We start from the raw sequence: 18,014 nt of genomic DNA, 5'->3' as shown, positions 1-18,014 counted from the left end.
CGGCGCAGGCGCCGGCGAGCGGGTGAAAGATGGCGGAAGGTGGCGGCCCCGAACCGGGGGAGCAGGAGAGGTCTTCTGGGCCGCGGCCCCCGAGCGCGCGGGATCTGCAGGTGCGGCGAGCAGCCGAGGGCGGGGCGCGGCGGCGGGTGACTGCGCGGAGGGGTGCGTGTCGGAGTCCTCTGCTGGCCTCGGCTGAGCCCTTGCCAGACCCCACCTGGGCACTGAATTGTGACTCCGGCATCGCAGGTCTCGGGCGGTGCATCGAACAGTGCTTTTCGAGGAAACAAGTGCCGCCCAACTCTCTGTCGCCCCGGTCTCATTCCCCCTCCACCCGATTTGCATTTTAAGAAGCAACTGTTCGTTTAGAATGGCATTGTGTTGGGGTCAGTTGAATGGTTCACTGGTTGGTACTTCCTTAGGAGACTTACTGTGGAAGAAAGCTTTACCGTGCCCATGAGAAATGAGGATCACTTTATAAGCAATAATGTGTGCTGGTTTGCTCTTTCTTGTCTTGTATGCTGTTTCTGTTTGGATTGCTTTTATATAAAAATGGTTCCTTTTTATCAGATAGCTTTTCCCTTTTAAAAGTGTGAGCTAAAGTATTCATCCTACGGCTGCACGCCTAGTTGTCAAAGCTACCGTCTATGAAACATTGCACAGAAGAAACAGCGAAATAAAATTTCATGGTGACATTAGTGAGCTAAATACGGATGCAGCAAATCTCGCTTTTTCAGATGCTTAACACTGCTTTGCTCACTGAGGCTTTTTTCCCCTGTCTCATAAGACCATTGATAAAATCAACAAGTAAACAATCATAAGGAACTGTGTAATTAAAAGTAGATGACACCGAATCTACCTGCCTTGGTAGAAAAGTTCTGTTACAGTTACACCTTTAATTCTACTTCTCTGAACAAGATTTGACCACCTGCCATGCAACATACTGCTAAACTCCAGGAATGCAGAGATGAATAGGACATCAAATCTATAGTTGGTGCTGGACACTATGGAAGGGGATTGAAGTGTAAGGCATTTCTATCTGTTTTTTGCAGAAATAATATATGACTATATTGACCGTAACATCTTAAGGTGGAGTATGATTGAATGCCAAATTAAGCAGTACATAAAATGAAGAATTCAAAGAATAGAGAGCTCAGTGTCAGTTAAAAGATGAATCGAATGCAGAATAATTCCAGTGCTTTTAAGTCAATTCAGTAGTAGTAAACAGACTCAAGAAATAGGAAGCTACCATCTGCCTCATCTTTTCTGTGGAAGACTACCATCACTAAGAGGGAACATGGCAGGTTGGGAAAAAATGGAGTTTCTGGTTAGACCTAACTTCTGTTTGCATCTCAGTTCTGTGACTTAGTAGGCTTGTGAATGTAAGAGAAGTGTCTTAACCTCTCTGATCCTCAGTGTCTTTATTTGTAAACTAGGGGTGATCTTGGTGGTGTCAAGGATGAAATATCCATGAAGTACCCAGGCACTCCCATATTATCCTGGCTCTGTACTTGCTTGGTAAATATTTGGTTCCTTTTCTTTAAAGGAGGAAAATACTGTAACTTTAAACTGGTTAGTCCATTCTGTTACAAATATATAACTTAATATCCTTTGTCTAATTTCATTCTATTCTTTAAATGTGAGAAATGAGAACAGCTTAGCTAGTGATTGCCTAATGCTTGGCAAATTTACAGACTTAATCCAGCAAATTAATATATGATTAATAGTTGGAGTTATTTTGGTAGATGTCCCTTGAAAGAATGCTTCCTCTTCACCATCAGTTAGAGGATAGAGTTTGTTTTTTTTTTTTTTTTCCCAGATTATTTATTTATTTATTTATTTGACAGAGAGAGAGAGAGAAAGCACAAGCAGGTTTAATGGAAGAAGGAGAAGCAGGCTCCCTGCTGACCAGGGAGCCCATTATGGGGTTCAATCCCAGGACCCCAGGATCATGAGCTGAGCTAAAGGCAGACGTTTAACTGACTGAGCCACCCAGGTGCCCCGGGGATTTTTTTTTTTTTTAATTACTTATCTACTTCTGGTAGTTAGTTTGGTAGATAGATGACTAATTTCTTACAGATGTGATTTGGATATCAGATACTTTAAGTGTTGGTAATGTTTCCTTTGGAATTTAAAAAGAATCTGAAGAACTTGCTAAGAAGCCTGGAAATAACCAAAGTGATGATGTGTGAAGAAATAAAGTATGTTTGAAAGAAATAGAGTAGGTTTAAATGAAATAAGTAATATTCTTCTCCCTGACTAGTTTTTTGAATAGTGATTACTATTTGATTATCTTGTTACTGTTTCATCTAGCCATGTATAAATATACTTTTCAGTAAATACTTCTATCTGGACAGCTTGCTCTAAGAGTCAGTCATTCACAGTATTATAGAGGAAAAGGGAGATATATTACTAATTGGAACAAGCAAAAGATAGCCCTGAGTATGTATATCTTAGCTGCTAGGCAGTGTAGGGTTTTTCGGCATCTAAATCAGGAGACATTCCTCATTTAGCACAGGAGGAAACATGGATGGTTGTCTTCCAGAAAACCTCCCAGCACTGTGAGCCTCTGACTTAGAAACTACACAAATCTCCTGTGGATATCAAACCAAGAGCAGATCATAGCTCACTTCATCCCCCCAAATTGGGAAATATTCAATGGGAAGGTTTAGGATGGTATTGTTAGTGACAGTGATCACCCTAAAAACCTAAGTGTTCTCTAGTCTTTCTGAACGTTTTCGGAGACTTTTCTCTCTCCTGGTTCCCCTCAGTCCATCTATACACAAGGGTTTAGTAGTTGGTTAACATATTTAGTTGTATGTTTCTGTCCCAGTTTTCCTCCAGAATAATATCAAAAGGAAAAGATTTCTGTTCTTAATTCTATATTTCCATACAAGTTGGAGTTGGTGGGTAATTAGTGATAGACTTTAGTACTTATTAGGGTTAGGATGGGGTGAGGTAAACAGTGGCATTCTGTAAGTGAGAAAAGAATAAGAATGTCTGATACTGTGTTACAGTTGCCATGAGTATCCTAATCCTGTTGGACATCAGTAGTCCCCAGTATTGGTTGTCAATTTTAGCATGCATCCGAATCATCTGAAAGGCTTGACGCAGCACAGATTGCAGGGCCCTACCTGAGTCTTCATTCATTTGGTCTGGGGTGAGTCTGGCGCATTTGCATTTTCAGAGGTTCCCAGATGACGCGGATGTTGCTATTCTATATTTTTTTAAAAATCCGTATAATACCTTCTGGGCAGGTGTCACTCTAGGAATGAGAATTCCGGTAGTTTTAATCTTTTGCTATATACTTGATTTTCTCCTTCTCAGTTACTTTGCTTTCAGGTTTCTTTTCATGTTCTTCACATTTCGAATTCTAGAGCAAAGATTATCAGTACTTACGTACTTTATTCCTTCTGCGTAATCGAAATAGCTTCATAATCTAGTTAGCCTAAGGGACCCACTGTCCTGATAATTCACAGTGATTCATTACTTCACAATACTCATATTCTTGTCTCTTTATTTGACGAATATTTAGTTGTTGTTCTGTTCGTTTTAACCAGTACTTTATTTTGATCAGTTTAAATAATCGTTTCCTCTTCTGTGGTATCTTTGCTGTGTCAACTAATATAAATTGAATTTCTTTGTAATATTTACTGATGAACTTATACCATATGATGCTGCAGGGACATCATGAATCCCAGCATTAATTCCCTCTAAATATCATTCATTTTCGTCTTAGTAATGCACCATTAATAACTAAGACCTTTTCAAGTAGGTGGACTCCCTGCTCAATTACAATTTTCTCCATATTCCTAATTTGTGAATATATATCAATATTTTGTTAATATATATTTCATACAATCAAAACACATTATTTGCTTTATTAATTTATTTTACAGAAAAAAATAGTTGATTGACAGGATTTGTACAAGTCTTGAACAAAAAACAAACAAGGTACAAAACTATATAGAAGATGTAATCTCAGCTTTAAAATCTACAGCTTGGGGCGCCTGGGTGGCTCAGCTGGTTAAGTGTCTGCTTTCAGCTCAACCAAGACTCACATCAGTCCAGTTCCCTGTTCAGCTGAGAGTCTGCTTCTCCCTCTGCTCCTCCCCTTCCCTGTGTTTATGCTCTCTCATGCTGTCAAATAAATTTTAAAAAATCTGCAGCTTTATTTATTACCTACATAATTCATCATGAATTTGTTGAGTATCCATGAAGTATTATATTAGAAACAATCTAGGAAATCTAAATTATAATAGGAGGGATAAAATAGTGAGAAAAGTACATAAGCAATGATAATATAATGTTTAATATAAATGTTAATAATAGACTAGCATATACTATGAGGAGTTAGGAAAGAAATATCATTTAGTTAAGGAAACTAGAAAAGGCTTTGTGAAGGATGGCTGAAGTGCCTTTGCAATATAGGTACCATTTCCATTGATGGGATTAGACATCACGTAAAAGTAATTCATAGAGCTGAAGTAATCAGCTCAGGAGGAACTTCCATAAAGGAATACTGTTCATAGCAGATTTCAGGGAGGTAAAATTTCTGAAAACTTTGGACTCAGGTAGTCAGGCAGAATGTCCGTCTCCGTCTCATTTGTTTTGTTTCATTTTCGAGGGGTTAGGGTGGGGAAGAGACTATAATATGTAGATAACACTGAAGAAGGAAATCTTGAGGCAAATGAAACACTGATAATAGTCATTGTTAAACATTTTTTAATTTCTTCTAGTAATAGAGCACTTGCCTTGTGCTTTACATGCATTCTGTGATCCTTAAAGTGATACTTTAAGATAATTATTTTAAACAGACATTTAAAGATGAGGGAACCATGGCTCAGAGAAGTTAAATAACATGTCCAAGGCACACCATAGGAGCCCAAGTTAGGATTTTAATTCAATTCTTTTAGATTACAAAGCACTTTCATAATTAGGATAGCTAACAAAATTGCCATGTGAGAAATATGAAAAGTTGATGGAGGTGTATGGGAATGGGATAGAGAGTAAAAATTAGGGAGGAAAATTAATTCTTTTGTTTTTGTTTTTCATGTGTGGATGTTTTAAAAGTTGTCTAATACAATCTTCAAAGAATTGACTTTGTCCCAATTCCTCTTTTCCTTCTAAGCAAAGAAGCCCTGGATATAGTTTTCATATCTCTTGAATTTCTAGAAGGAGCACTTTATCTGTTTATTAGGGGGGATTTTGTTTTTTGTTACTTTTTTTTTCCCAAAAGATTTTCTGAAAATTATGATCATGCCAATTACGGGAGCATTGAGGGAAGTTTTTGAATTGTTGTCCAAGAGAGAACAAAATAACTTAGTGCTGAAATATAATGACTTTTCAAAAGTCCAATTTCAAGAACTGTATTGTGTTTATTTCATTTTAAAGGTACCCAGCCATATATTTAGAATGCATAATTTGGTAATATTACTTTCTAAAACTTATATAAACCATATATATAACACATTGTCTTATATTTTTAAAAGTTCATGTTCCTACACTTGATGAAATTTGTGTGTCAGGTAGACTTTTAAATAGAATAATTTTGAAATTATTTTATGTGCTTGGTTTTGAAAAATTGAATAGCTAAATGAAAAAATTTTTATGAGATTTGATGAGAGCAGGCTGACATTAGTGTGAAATATCTTCAACTATTTTTTTTTCAATTCTAGGAAAATTGTAGGCTCAACTTTCAAAATGATCTGTTACCAAATACAGTTTTTGAAACAGTTAAATAATTAATTGAAAATAATTGGGCAGTTATTGTAACTTCAATATATTCCAGTATTTTGGTTAATTTTATCAAGTGAGAGATACATTGGTTTTATTTTGGAAGAGGGTCATCTGAAACAGCACCCTTTATTTCTCATTAGAAATTTACACTACACAATCACATGTTCTAGTCATAATTTCTACTTTTGTAGAATAGTTTAGTCCTACTGTTACACTTTATAACAAATTTGTTGTTTTATAGTTGGCCTTGGCAGAATTATATGAAGATGAAGTGAAATGCAAATCTTCCAAATCTGATAGACCTGAAGCTACAGTCTTTAAAAGCCCACGAACACCACCTCAGAGGTAAGTTTTGTTTTGGTTGTAAACACTGTATTTCTTTTTAGTTCACCAATTCTAAATTATTTTAAATGGTCTTGGGAATTTTGTTTAAAACTATGATTTCTAAAATAAATATTATTTAGATAGTACTCCTAAAATGGTAGTAGTCAGAAAGCTAAAAGAAACGGAAAAGTTGGGATGCCTGGGTGGCTTAGTTAAGCATCTGACTTTGGCTCAGGTCTTGGGTTCGAGTTTCGCATCAGGCTATTTGCTCAGCGGGGAGCCTCCTTCTCCCTCTGCCCTGCCACTCATCCTGCTTGTGCTCTCTTTCTCTGACAAATAAGTAGGATCTTAAAAAAAAAAAAAAAAAGAAGAAGAAGAAGGAAAGAAATAGAGAAGTTATCTTAAATACCTAATACTTCAGTAGACATCATAAAGACATGTACACTGAATAGTACTTTTCTTAGACACAGTGGTTCTTTTTGAGTCATAGGATGCATTGAGGATCTGACAAAAGCTACAGCCCCTCTCCCCACAAAACAGCATTTATGCACAATTTTATCAATTGTTTTTAAGGATTTGTGTTTCTGAAAACCCACTCATGGAGCCACTATGTGCCTTTTGCCCTCCATTTAAGAATCTAGAACCCAGGGCACCTGGGTGATTCAGTTGGTTAAGCCTCTATCTTTGCTAAATTCATGATCCCAGGGTCCTGGGGTTGAGCCCCACATCCATCTCCCTCCTTGGTGGGGAGCCTGCTTCTCCCTCTTCCTCTGCCCATCCCCCAACCCCCGCCCTGACTCAGGCTCTCTCTCTCACTCTCTCTCACTCTCTCAAATAAATAAATAAAATCTGGAAAAAAAAAAAAAAAAGAAGAATGTAGAACTTCAGGAACCTGTCTGTTTTCACTAAATGATGACACATCTAATAAGTGATCTCTATATAGTATTTGCTACTGTTAAAATCCCTGAACTAGAAAGAGAGCCAGCAATGAGGATTCAAGAGCTAGGTATACTTTATTACAATGAATTTTCTTGTTTTTAGGAATATTTTCATTAATGTCTTTTTTTTTTTTTTTTTAAGATTTTATTTATTTGAGTGAGAGAAAGTGAGAGAGAGCGTAAGAGGGAAGATCAGAGGGAGAAGCAGACTCCCCATGGAGCTGGGAGCCTGATTTGGGACTCGATCCCGGGACTCCAGGATCATGACTTGAGCCAAAGGCAGTAGCTTAACCAACTGAGCCACCCAGGCGCCCTATTAATGTCTTTTTAATACTGCAAATCTCCTTACTGGGGAGAAATTTCGAATTTTTCCATTATGTCATATTCACAGAAAGTCTATCATTTTTACCAGAAATTTAAAAATTCACTGGAAATCATCTTTCTTTTTTGTGTGTCACTTTCCACTTCCTTTTTTCTGTAGGGGAGATAAAAATGACATACCTTTTTGAACCTGAATGAGAAGAAAGAATATTAATTTTTTCCCAAACTTTTTGTTTTGAGACCCATAGGTTATCAAAAGATTAGTAAAATGAATATATGCTATATATGCTTCACCTGTATTCACCAGTCGTTAGCATGTTACATTACATTCATGCAAGTGCTCTTTTACTCAACTATTTGAATGCGAATTGCAGCCATCATAATACTTCATCCTTAAATACTTCAGTTTGCATCTCCTAAGAAGAAGCACATACCCTTTGTAGCCCTGATAACATATTACACCTTAGAAAATGAACAGTGATTTCATAAAATCATTTAATATGTAGTCCCGTAGTCAGATATGTCTTTAAGCCTTTTTCGGATTTGGTATCTAACCAAGGGCTATGCATTCCTCTTGATTATACCTGTTTTGAATCTCAATCCAGAGCATTCTTCCCACCTTTTTGTTGTTTGCTCTTAGCTTATTATATAATCTAAAATTTATTAAATTGAGAGATACCTGGATGGCTCAGTCAGTTGAGCCGCAGGCTCTTGAATTCATCACAAGTCATGATATCAAGGTTGTGGGATTGAGCCCCTGTTGGAGTCTGTGCTAAGTGCAGAACCTACTTGAAATTCTCTCTCTTTCTCTCTGTCCCCCACTGTTGCTCCCCCTGGTCTTTCTCTCTCTCTCTAAAATACATAAATCTTTTAAAAATAAAATAAAATTTATTAATTGACATGCATTTTCATTTGGCAGTGGGCCCCACAAATTATGTAGCCAGTCCTAGATGCAGCCACATTATGGACAACCTTGAAAACCAAGAGGAGTTGTATTTGTGTAGAAGGCACTGGAACACCACTATGTGTTTTTAAATGTAAATTTTGTGATAAAAACTATATAGTGATAAAAGCTTTGATTCTAGACATAGATACACCTCTGTTCTTTTTTTTTTTTTAAGATTTTATTTATTTATTTGATAGAGAGAGACACAGGGAGAGAGGGAGCACAAGCAAGGGGAGTAGGGGAAGGAGAAGCAGGCCTCCCACCGAGCAGGGATCCCGATGCAGGGCTCGACCCTAGGACCCTGGGACCACAACCTGAGCCTAAGGCAGAGGCCCAACCCACTGAGCCGCCCAGGTACCCCGATACACCTCTGTTCTACTATTTTCTCTCTCTGTTCTAATAAGGTCTTGCCAATGGACAATTTTTTTTAAATTGCCTAAGCTTCAGTTTTATCTGTAAATCAGGGATTATACCATTGTTAGGAGGATTAAATGAGCACATAGTTACTCCTTGATAAGTGTTAACTACTATTATTACAAGTTTTTAGAAAAATAGAACTGGTGATACAGTGCAAAATTAATAGTAATGGGGAGAACAAGATAAGGAGAGAAATTAAGAAGAAAACAATTATGTTAATCTAAAGAATGTGCTGATAAAATTTTAGATTAAAATTGCGTCAATGGAATGAAGGAGAAAGATGAAATCAGTGTGGGACACCTCCAAAGAATTTATTTTATTTTGTTTTTCTTTTATAAAGTTTCTTTTTTTATTTATTTATTTGACAGAGATGAGAGGCAGGCAGCGGGGAGCGGGAAGGGAAGCTGGCTCTCTGCTGAGCAGAGAGCCCGATGTGGGGCTCAATCACAGGACCCTGAGATCATGACCTGAGCTGAAGGCAGAGGCTTTAATCCACTGAGCTACCCAGGCGCCCCCAAAGAATTTATTTTAGAAACTTGATGACATGGGATATAGAGAGCAAGTGAATGAGAAATTGAGACCTATAGGTTCGTAATCTGGTGTGCAGGAAAAAGTGTGATTGTTAATGGGAAGGTTATGGCAGTAATACAGGTTTAGTTTTGGAGAGATGAACTTGATTCAGTGGGTACTTTTAAATCGAGTCCCTCAATGGGGTGCCTGGGTGGTCCAGTCAGGTCTGACTCTTGGTTTGGCTCAGGTCATGATCTCAGGATCACGAGATCCAGCCCAGCGTTGAGCTCCACATTCAGCAGGGAGTTTGCTTGAGACTCTCTCTCTCCCTCTGCTCTTCCCCTGCTCACTCACACTTTCTCTCCCTCCCTAAAATAAATAAATCTTTGAAATAATTAATTAATTAATTAATTAAGCACCTGACTATCAGTCACAGAGTGCTAAAAACGTATCTGAGAGTCATCCACAGAGGAGGTTGTTATATGTGGGAGTGCACAAATGTTTTGATGATCAAAGGAGTTTATGTAGAGAGCGAGGGTCAAGGATAGATGCGTACTTAATTATAAAAGAGGAGAAATGGATGGATTGTGTACCCAAATACAAAAGGAAATATAAATGGGAAAACAAGATATAATAAGGAAAATAATAAAATGTAATATAAAAAGAAAACAATAAAACTTCTGGAAGAAAATAGAGCATCTCCCTGACCTTCAGGTAGGCAAAGATTTCTTAAACAGGAAATAATATCATGGGCCATAAAGGAGCTAGTAAATCTTTTCCCACATCAGATTTTTTCCTGTAAGGTCTCTAACCATGGCTGATGTAAGAAGGAACTATATAGTTGTACTTTCCAGAATAGAGACATGGGGCAGGGAGGGAAAGAGCTACAGCAGGAAACTTTTCCTTTTGTTTTCCTTTCCTCTTCCTCTTCCCTTTCTCATAGCTGCCTTCCATCAGAGCTCCTCCTCATACTGCCGCTGTGGTAGGAAGCAGCTATGGTATTGTTTGGCCTTGCTTGCTACACCAAACCCTCTGAGTCTAAGCTTGGCAGGAAGACTTCCACTGACTCCTGTGTTGGGTAAACTCACCTCTGTACTTGCCCAGTACACTAGCATGGACAACAGCCCACCCCACCCCTGCCCCCAGCAGTTACAAGTTAGTCTTATGTTCATAGGATTCTGCTGTTGGATTTGGTCTCCATGTGGATTTGTTCTCAAGGTGGATGTTTCTTTACTTACACTGAATTGAGAGCTACCCGCCTTTCCCTCTTTCCTGTTCAGTTTTGCATGTACTAATTTTGCAGAAAGTCTTGAAGATGATCTCTATTCCTAGTCTCTGGTGCTGATAGAATTTTCCTTCTTCGTTTTGTGAGACAATTCAGTGCAAATTTGGAACTGGATTGGAGGGTATGGGTGATTAAACATATGAGCTTTGATTGTTACCTTGTTCTGGCAGTCTCCATGTTGATATTTTGTAGCTATATTTTTTGATATTCTTAACTGAAAAAAATCTTGAAAGATAAAAGTAGATGAAATCTTATGTAAAAAAATTAGGTGAATTTTTATGTTCCCTAAGACCATTAGGAAGTTGGAGTCAGACTAGAAATTAGTCACTGTGTAGCTAATACACTGAAAAAAATTGTTTGTGGTCTAAATTATTTACCTTTAACATAGGGAAATTATACTATTTGAATCTAAAAATCTCTAGGGAATAAACCCACTATTGTGGCTCTTCACTAACTAGGTTGCTACTGAATATGGATTCCTCGGGGGAACAGACTTATTTCTGCTTGTCAATACTGCTTTGACCACCACACCAAAAGTGCCTAAATTGTGCAAGAGATGCATTTGATAAGCAGTTACAGAAGGGGGAGGGAAGAAGTGACAAGCCAGTTCTCATGTGGAATGCTGAACTTAACTGCCATAACTTCCACAAACTCCATGAGGAAGTGTATGAACTATTTACTATTCCATTCCTTAATCCCATTTTGAAAATTAAATATTTCCACAGAAGTCATAGATATGGTTCTTTGTTTTTTTAAGATTTTATTTATTTTTTTGACAGACAGAGATCACAAGTGGGCAGAGAGGCAGGCAGACAGAGGGGGGAGCAGGCTCCCCGCCGAGCAGAGAGCCCGATGCGGGGCTCGATCCCAGGATCCTGGGATCACGACCTGAGCTGAAGACAGAGGCTTTAACCCACTGAGCCACCCAGGCACCCCGATATGGCTCTTTTTAAATAAAGTTACTCCCTAAGACTCTGTAGCTTTTTAATTTAAAGGAGTTATGTTTGTTTTCTAAGTTTCTGTTCATGAACTTTAATGTTTAAAGGTTCTATTCAAGTGAACATGAATACAGTGGATTACATATAGTTCGACCTTCAACTGGGAAAATTGTGAATGAACTTTTCAAAGAGGCAAGAGAACATGGGGCTGTCCCTCTGAATGAAGCCACAAGAGCCTCTGGTGATAACAAATCTAAGGTAAGTGCTAAATTTAAAAACTAAATTTTATATATATAGATATAGATATATAGATGTATTGTTATGGATTTTTATATTATTTGCAGACATTGTTTTTCTAACTATAAATGTCTATTTTAAGCATTCACTCTGTTTTTATAAGATTACAGCATTTCTATTAATGATTGAAAGTTGCAGCAATTTTTTACATCTCTGTGAAACCTTTCTGTTTACCTTTTTTTTTTTTAAATAATTATAGATTCATGTGAAATTGCAGAAAGAACACAGGTCCTGTGTATTTTTCACCCAGTTTCCTCTAACAGTTATTAACATAATTGTAGTACAGTATCAAAGCCAAGATTTGACATTGATACCGTGTATGTTTACAGTTCTATCATTTTCTCACATCCATAGATTTGTATAATTGTCAACTCAATCAAGATGCAGTTCTGTCATCACAAAGATCTCCTTCATGGTGTACCCCATTTTAGTCACACCCTCAGCCCTCTCCCCCATCATCTCTAACCTCTTGCTACCCTAATCTGTTCTTATCTCTGTGATTTTGTAATATTAAGAATGTTATACAAATGGAATCATATAGTATGTGACCTTTGGGATTGGCTTTTTTCACTCAGCTTAATGCCCTGGAGGTCATTAGAATTACTGAGTGTCTCAGTAGTTCATTCTTCGTATTCCTGATAGCACTCCATGGTATGGAGAACCACACAATTGGTTTAATCATTTGCTTATTGAGGGATATTAGAGGTGTTTCCGGTTTAGAACTTTTACAAATAAAACCACTGTGAGCAACTGTATACAGGTTCTTGTATGGATACTAGTTTTCATTTCTCTGGGATAAATGCCCAAGAGTCCAGTTGCTGGGTCATTTGCTAAGTATACGTTGGTTTCTTAGAAACTGCCAAACTCTTTTCTGTAGCGAGTGACAGATCCAATTTCTCCATTCTTGCCAGCATTTGCTATTGTCACTATTTTAAATTGTAGCTATTGTGATAAGTGTGTAGTTATAAATCATTGTGGTTTTAATTTGCATTTTCCTAATGGCCAGTGATGTTAATTAGCATGTTCCTAATGTCTAGTGATATTGAACATCTTTTCTTGTGTTTATTTGCCATTATCTTTCTTACCCCTTTCAGTAAAATGACTTTGGCCTATTTTCAAATTGGATTGTTCCTGTTGAGTTTTGAGAATTCTTTATAATAATTTCAATAGTTTTGAGTCCTTTATCAAATATATGGATTACAAATATTTTCTTCTAGATTGTAGCTTGTCTTTTCATCCTCTTACCAGGGTTTGTCACAGAACAAAAGTTTTTAATTTTGATAAGGTCCAGTTTATCTTTTTTCTTCCTTATGGATTGTTCTTCTGGCCTCTTACCTAAGAACTCTTCATCTAAACATCTAAACTCAAAGTTTTCTCCTGTTATCTAGAAAAGTTTTATAGTTTTACATTTTACACTTAAACTTGTGATCCATTTTGAGTTAATTTTACATAAGGTTTACATCAAGGTTTGTTTTTCTATTTATGGGTGTCTACTTGCTATACCACCATTTTTTGAACAGGCTCTTCTTCCTCCATTGAATTGCTTTTGTGCCTTCATAAAATTACATACATTTTTATACAGCTCTTATAACTATCAACTGACATAGTACTGGTTTACTGAGGAAGACATGAAGACATCAAGTGTCTTTTTGTGTGTAATTGTCATAATATTCTTAAAATTAACATTTTCAGCCCGAGTTTCTGCATCATAATCACATAATCACCCATATAGCCTCTGGTATTATGGTTCCGTAAGTTTCTGGTATGCCTAGGCATGTGTCTTTTGAAAAAGCCTGTCTGGTGATTGTTGACAGACCTCCAACTGTTGCGAACCATTGCTGAGAATCACTCTTCTAATGAAACATAAATTTTAGTTTTCATCTTGTTACTGACTAACAGCTTACAATTCTCTTTCTGTTAAATCTAAGGTAATTTGCGTTCTTGCAGGTTCTCCGACTCTGTAAGAAAAATGTGGAATTGACATATTGATATATTTAGTTGATATATTTAGTCTATAGAAAAAGCAGTATGGTCATTAAAAGCTCATTTATGATATGCATGGTGATTAAAAGGAATGGCATTTTTACCTCATGAGGTACCTTCCTGAAAAATAGAAGACCTTGTGATCAGTATAGTAAAACAAAACATACAGTCATAGTTGATTGTTCCAGTTGAATAAAAGCAGCTTATAAAATAGTTATGGAATATTTCTTCAGGGTACTTTATACCTATTTACAAAATTCTTCCTTTACACGTGTAACTGTTACTTACTTTGTGAAATACGTTTTAAACATAATTTTTATGATAAAACATCATAAAATATTAGTGATAGCTTTTTAAAATCTCTTTATACTTTAAAATATATATTTTGGTATATGACTGTATTTTTTAATTTAAGAATGGCCTAAATTATTTCAACTTCTGAGTCACTAATGTTTTTATGGGGAGAAACATAGTTTCTTCCTTGAGTATACCCCTCTGTAACATAAAACCTTCATTTTAATATAAAATTTTCCTGGAAAGTATAAGCTAGTTTGGCTAATTGTAGTTGATCTGGTTTTCAAATATATCACACATTATCATAATATTTTGCCCTATAAACCATAGTGAATTTTGAACTCATTTGCTGTGTATTTCAGTCATTTACAGGTGGAGGATACAGATTGGGTAATTCCTTTTGTAAGCGATCTGAATACATCTATGGAGAAAATCAATTGCAAGATGTAGGTACAGTAACCAAAATGAAAAGCTTTAGATATTTGCCTCTAGTTATTACTGTTTTTAAATTTAAAAATTAGTGATATAAATATAATCTATATATATTTTTCTGTTATTTTTGGAAACATGGATTTTAAAATGACTAATGTGTAAGCTTTAGTCTCAAGTTTTATATTTTGCACCTCAGTTGTGCCTTGCACTTAAATTGTAAATATCTTCTATATGTTGAAAGAATATATGATTTACTGTCAGAATGAGCTTTATTTACATACAATAATAATTATTATAAGTAGTATACTGTTAGAGAATTAGCTGAGTTGTAAACAAGGAAACTCCTAAGGTCATTCTTTGTTTTTGCGTTTTAAAATTTGGAATTATAATTTCATTTAAACATGTTTACTTAAGCCTTAGGGTGTCACTGAAATTCTGGCTTACCCCTTGACATAAATATTTAAGCCCTGTGTAGCAGAAAAGAATATAGGTACAGTTGAAAGAGAAAAATGGATGTGGAGTAGCAGCTGGATGCTCTCATTGCTTTCATTTTTCTCAATGAACCAGAATAATTGTACATCACGGCCAGGATCTAGCTTTGGCATTTCAGCCATTGTCGATTTGTTAAGCCACATACAAATCTGCTGAGCAAATACACTTGCTTTCATTTGCATCTTTATTTTAACAGTAACTAAAGTAATATGAATAACACTGCATTTTAAATAAAGTAAGTGGTTTATGTTGTGAATATGTTGTGAAATACCACATAAGATTTGAAGCTTAAAATTATTTGATGCAGGTGGATTCTTTTATTTCTTTATCTTTTTTCCTATCTTCAAAAGGTTCAGATTTTGCTTAAACTGTGGAGCAATGGTTTCAGTTTAGATGATGGAGAACTGAGACCTTATAATGACCCACCAAATGCTCAATTTCTGGAGTCTGTTAAAAGAGGGTAAGATATATTACTTGTATTCTATTTGTTACTTAGGGTGGGACTTTTTTTCTTAAGATACTGGAATATATTTTATAAGTGATTGCTGGGGGGAAGGGTATTTTTAAGTATCTAAAGGACATGTTGCTATTCATAAGTCTTTGGTTCTTAATTTGATGGAGGGGGCAGTAGACACTGGTCACTTTCAAAATATGATCAAGCGATGGTCCGTTCTGAGAAGAAACATCTTCATGTAATAAATCAGTACAGTTGATTAGCCTGTAGCTGCCTCCCCACTAAGCCACTGGCCTGCTCACTGTTAACAGGATGCCTTTCATTGCGTGTGTGCCTGAAAGTCAGCACATTATATTAGAAATCTTTTAAAGTGGCATGACTGCTAGCAGAAGATTTCAGGTTAGTTTGAAGTTACGATTTGTGAAAGTCAACCAGATATACAGTGCTCTGACCGATGGAAAGAACATCATAGCTCAGCTCTTCTTGCTAGAGGATGAAAAGTCAAGTGATTTTGTTAGGATTATAAAAGCTTTTCTGCATTATGCTTTCACTGGCTGACAATGCAATCATTCCTAAGTAGAAATACAACCAAACAGAAGGTTGGTGATGAACTGGAGATTTAAGAAGCAGTGAAGGGACCAGAGTAGAAGGTTATACTCCATTCAGGAACTGAAGCTGGGACTTTTCCATGTGATGCATATATATCCAAGGAGAGTAGCTGAAGTGGAGTGGAGGTGAAACTAGCATAAAATCTGGATTTGAATTCTACAAAGATAAGGTCAAGATACCAAAAAATGGCAAGAAATGCTGTAAGCAATATGCTGACGTCATTTGAGAAAGGTGGGAAGCTGTCCTAGGAGGCAGTATGTGGTGGTGGTAAATATAAGGAAATAATAGTTTAAGTCGGTGTTGTGGACTTGGAAACCTGCAGTCACTGGGAAGAGCTGGGAGTGACTGTTTAAGGGAGGTGTTTGTTCATCTGCTAAGGGAAGATCAACATTGCTGTTGAAATTGATGCTTATTTCAAGATGTTAAAAGACAAGAGTGTATTGATGATGGATGTATTATAATGTAGATCAAAACTCATTTATTCTTAAATGAAAATAAGCCATAATCTTTGTGGGCAGTGTCCAAGCAGTCCTGGTGTCCTAAAAGAGGTTTTGTTTTTGTTTTGTTTTTTTACTATATCCTGAAGTATAAATTATGAGCAAGAACAATTTTTGAAAAGACTCCTTGAAAAAATGATTGACGTCAGATAGTGGTTGTCAACTGTAGAATCACTGTCCTGTACTTATGACAAATATTGAGTAACACCATCTTCACTGTCCTCGAAGAACTCGTAGATAATATAATCTGTCCATGCATATTATTTTCCCAAAAAAAGATAAAAATTTCATCTTAAATATATTGAAATAAAATAATTTATCATAAAATTGTATGTATTTCAGTTTATAAATGCTTTGGTCTGACCACACCAGAGCATAATAAAGGTAATCAGATAGTTTGTACCTATGTGCAGTCTAGCATTTCTCAAGAAAATGTGACAAACATAAAAACAGAATAATGAGGTATGTGAGGTTGGCAACGTAATTACTGTCGGTAGTGTTGCAGTCAAGGACTTGATAATGTTCCAAACAAAACAAAGTGCAGTCTTCTCTGTTTATATGGTACACGTATTCCTGAAAATTTTATAGTGTATTAATAAAATGCCCCCCCCCACCAAAAAAAGGTTTTTTGCTTCTTTGGAAAACAGACTCTAAGCCTTAAATTTTAGGATCAGACATTACAGACACTGGTGTCATCCTTGCACAACTCTAGCAGGGCATTCGGTGGTTCTGTGGAACCCAAGACAAGACTTTTTATTAGGCAAGATGAATCCCAGTGGCAGTGCTTCTTGTATTTGGATCCCAACCCTGAATGACAGCAGCACTCATGAATCACACAACGATCAAAGACCACCTATCCAAAAAAAAAAAAAAAAAGACCACCTATCCATTTTCAAAACTTCTTCCACGGAGTTTAGAAATAAATATCTGCATTAACTATTATGTCCTTATAGGAATTTTCTAGTGCTTATTTAGGTATAAATTGCTATCTTGCAATTTGGCTTTCTAAATGTTAAAAGCCCTCCCAAGATCATTGTGACAGCAAAAAGTCCCTATAGTGAGAATCACTAGGAATAAGGTGATGCGACTTTTTTAAAATTTTAATTCCAGTATAGTTAACATACAGTGTTATATTCATTTCAGATATACAATATAGTGATTGAGTGATTCTATGCATCCCTGAGTGCTCATCAGGACAAGGGCAGTCCTTAATCCCCTCACCTATTTAACCCATTCCCCCACACCCATCCCTAAGATAACCATGAGTTTGTTCTCTGTAGTTAAGAGTCTGTTTCTTGGTTTGTCTCTCTTTTTTTTCCTTTGCTCGTTTGTTTCTTAAATTCCACAGATGAGTGAAATCATATGGTACTTGTCTTTCTTTGACTGACTGACTTATTTTGCTTAGTATTATACTCTGGTTCCATCCATGTCATTGCAAATGGCAAGATTTCATTCTTTTTTATGGCTGAATAATATTCCTGTGCATGCGTGTGTGTGTGTGTGTGTGTGTGTGTGTGTGTGTGTGGCACATCTTTTCCATT

General features: G+C 36.4%; 1 protein-coding gene across 1 annotated transcript in view; it reads left to right on the top strand.

Moving 5' to 3' along the window:
* Window positions 1-18,014, top strand: part of LOC111155459 (UBX domain protein 2B) — a 40,643-nt gene continuing 22,629 nt past the window's right edge. The window contains exons 1-5 of the mRNA XM_022515622.1: window positions 1-110; window positions 5,978-6,081; window positions 11,523-11,673; window positions 14,352-14,435; window positions 15,264-15,373. Of these exons, the coding sequence (XP_022371330.1) occupies window positions 30-110; window positions 5,978-6,081; window positions 11,523-11,673; window positions 14,352-14,435; window positions 15,264-15,373 (530 nt within the window). The 5' untranslated portion in view covers window positions 1-29. The remainder of the gene's footprint in view (window positions 111-5,977; window positions 6,082-11,522; window positions 11,674-14,351; window positions 14,436-15,263; window positions 15,374-18,014) is intronic.

The sequence above is a fragment of the Enhydra lutris genome, unplaced genomic scaffold (genome assembly GCF_002288905.1).
Source record: "Enhydra lutris kenyoni isolate GAN:26980312 unplaced genomic scaffold, ASM228890v2 scaffoldscaffold41, whole genome shotgun sequence".
Lineage (NCBI taxonomy): Eukaryota > Metazoa > Chordata > Mammalia > Carnivora > Mustelidae > Enhydra > Enhydra lutris.
The sequence above is the reverse complement of the archived record's forward strand: the minus strand, read 5'-3'. Positions and strand labels throughout refer to the sequence as shown.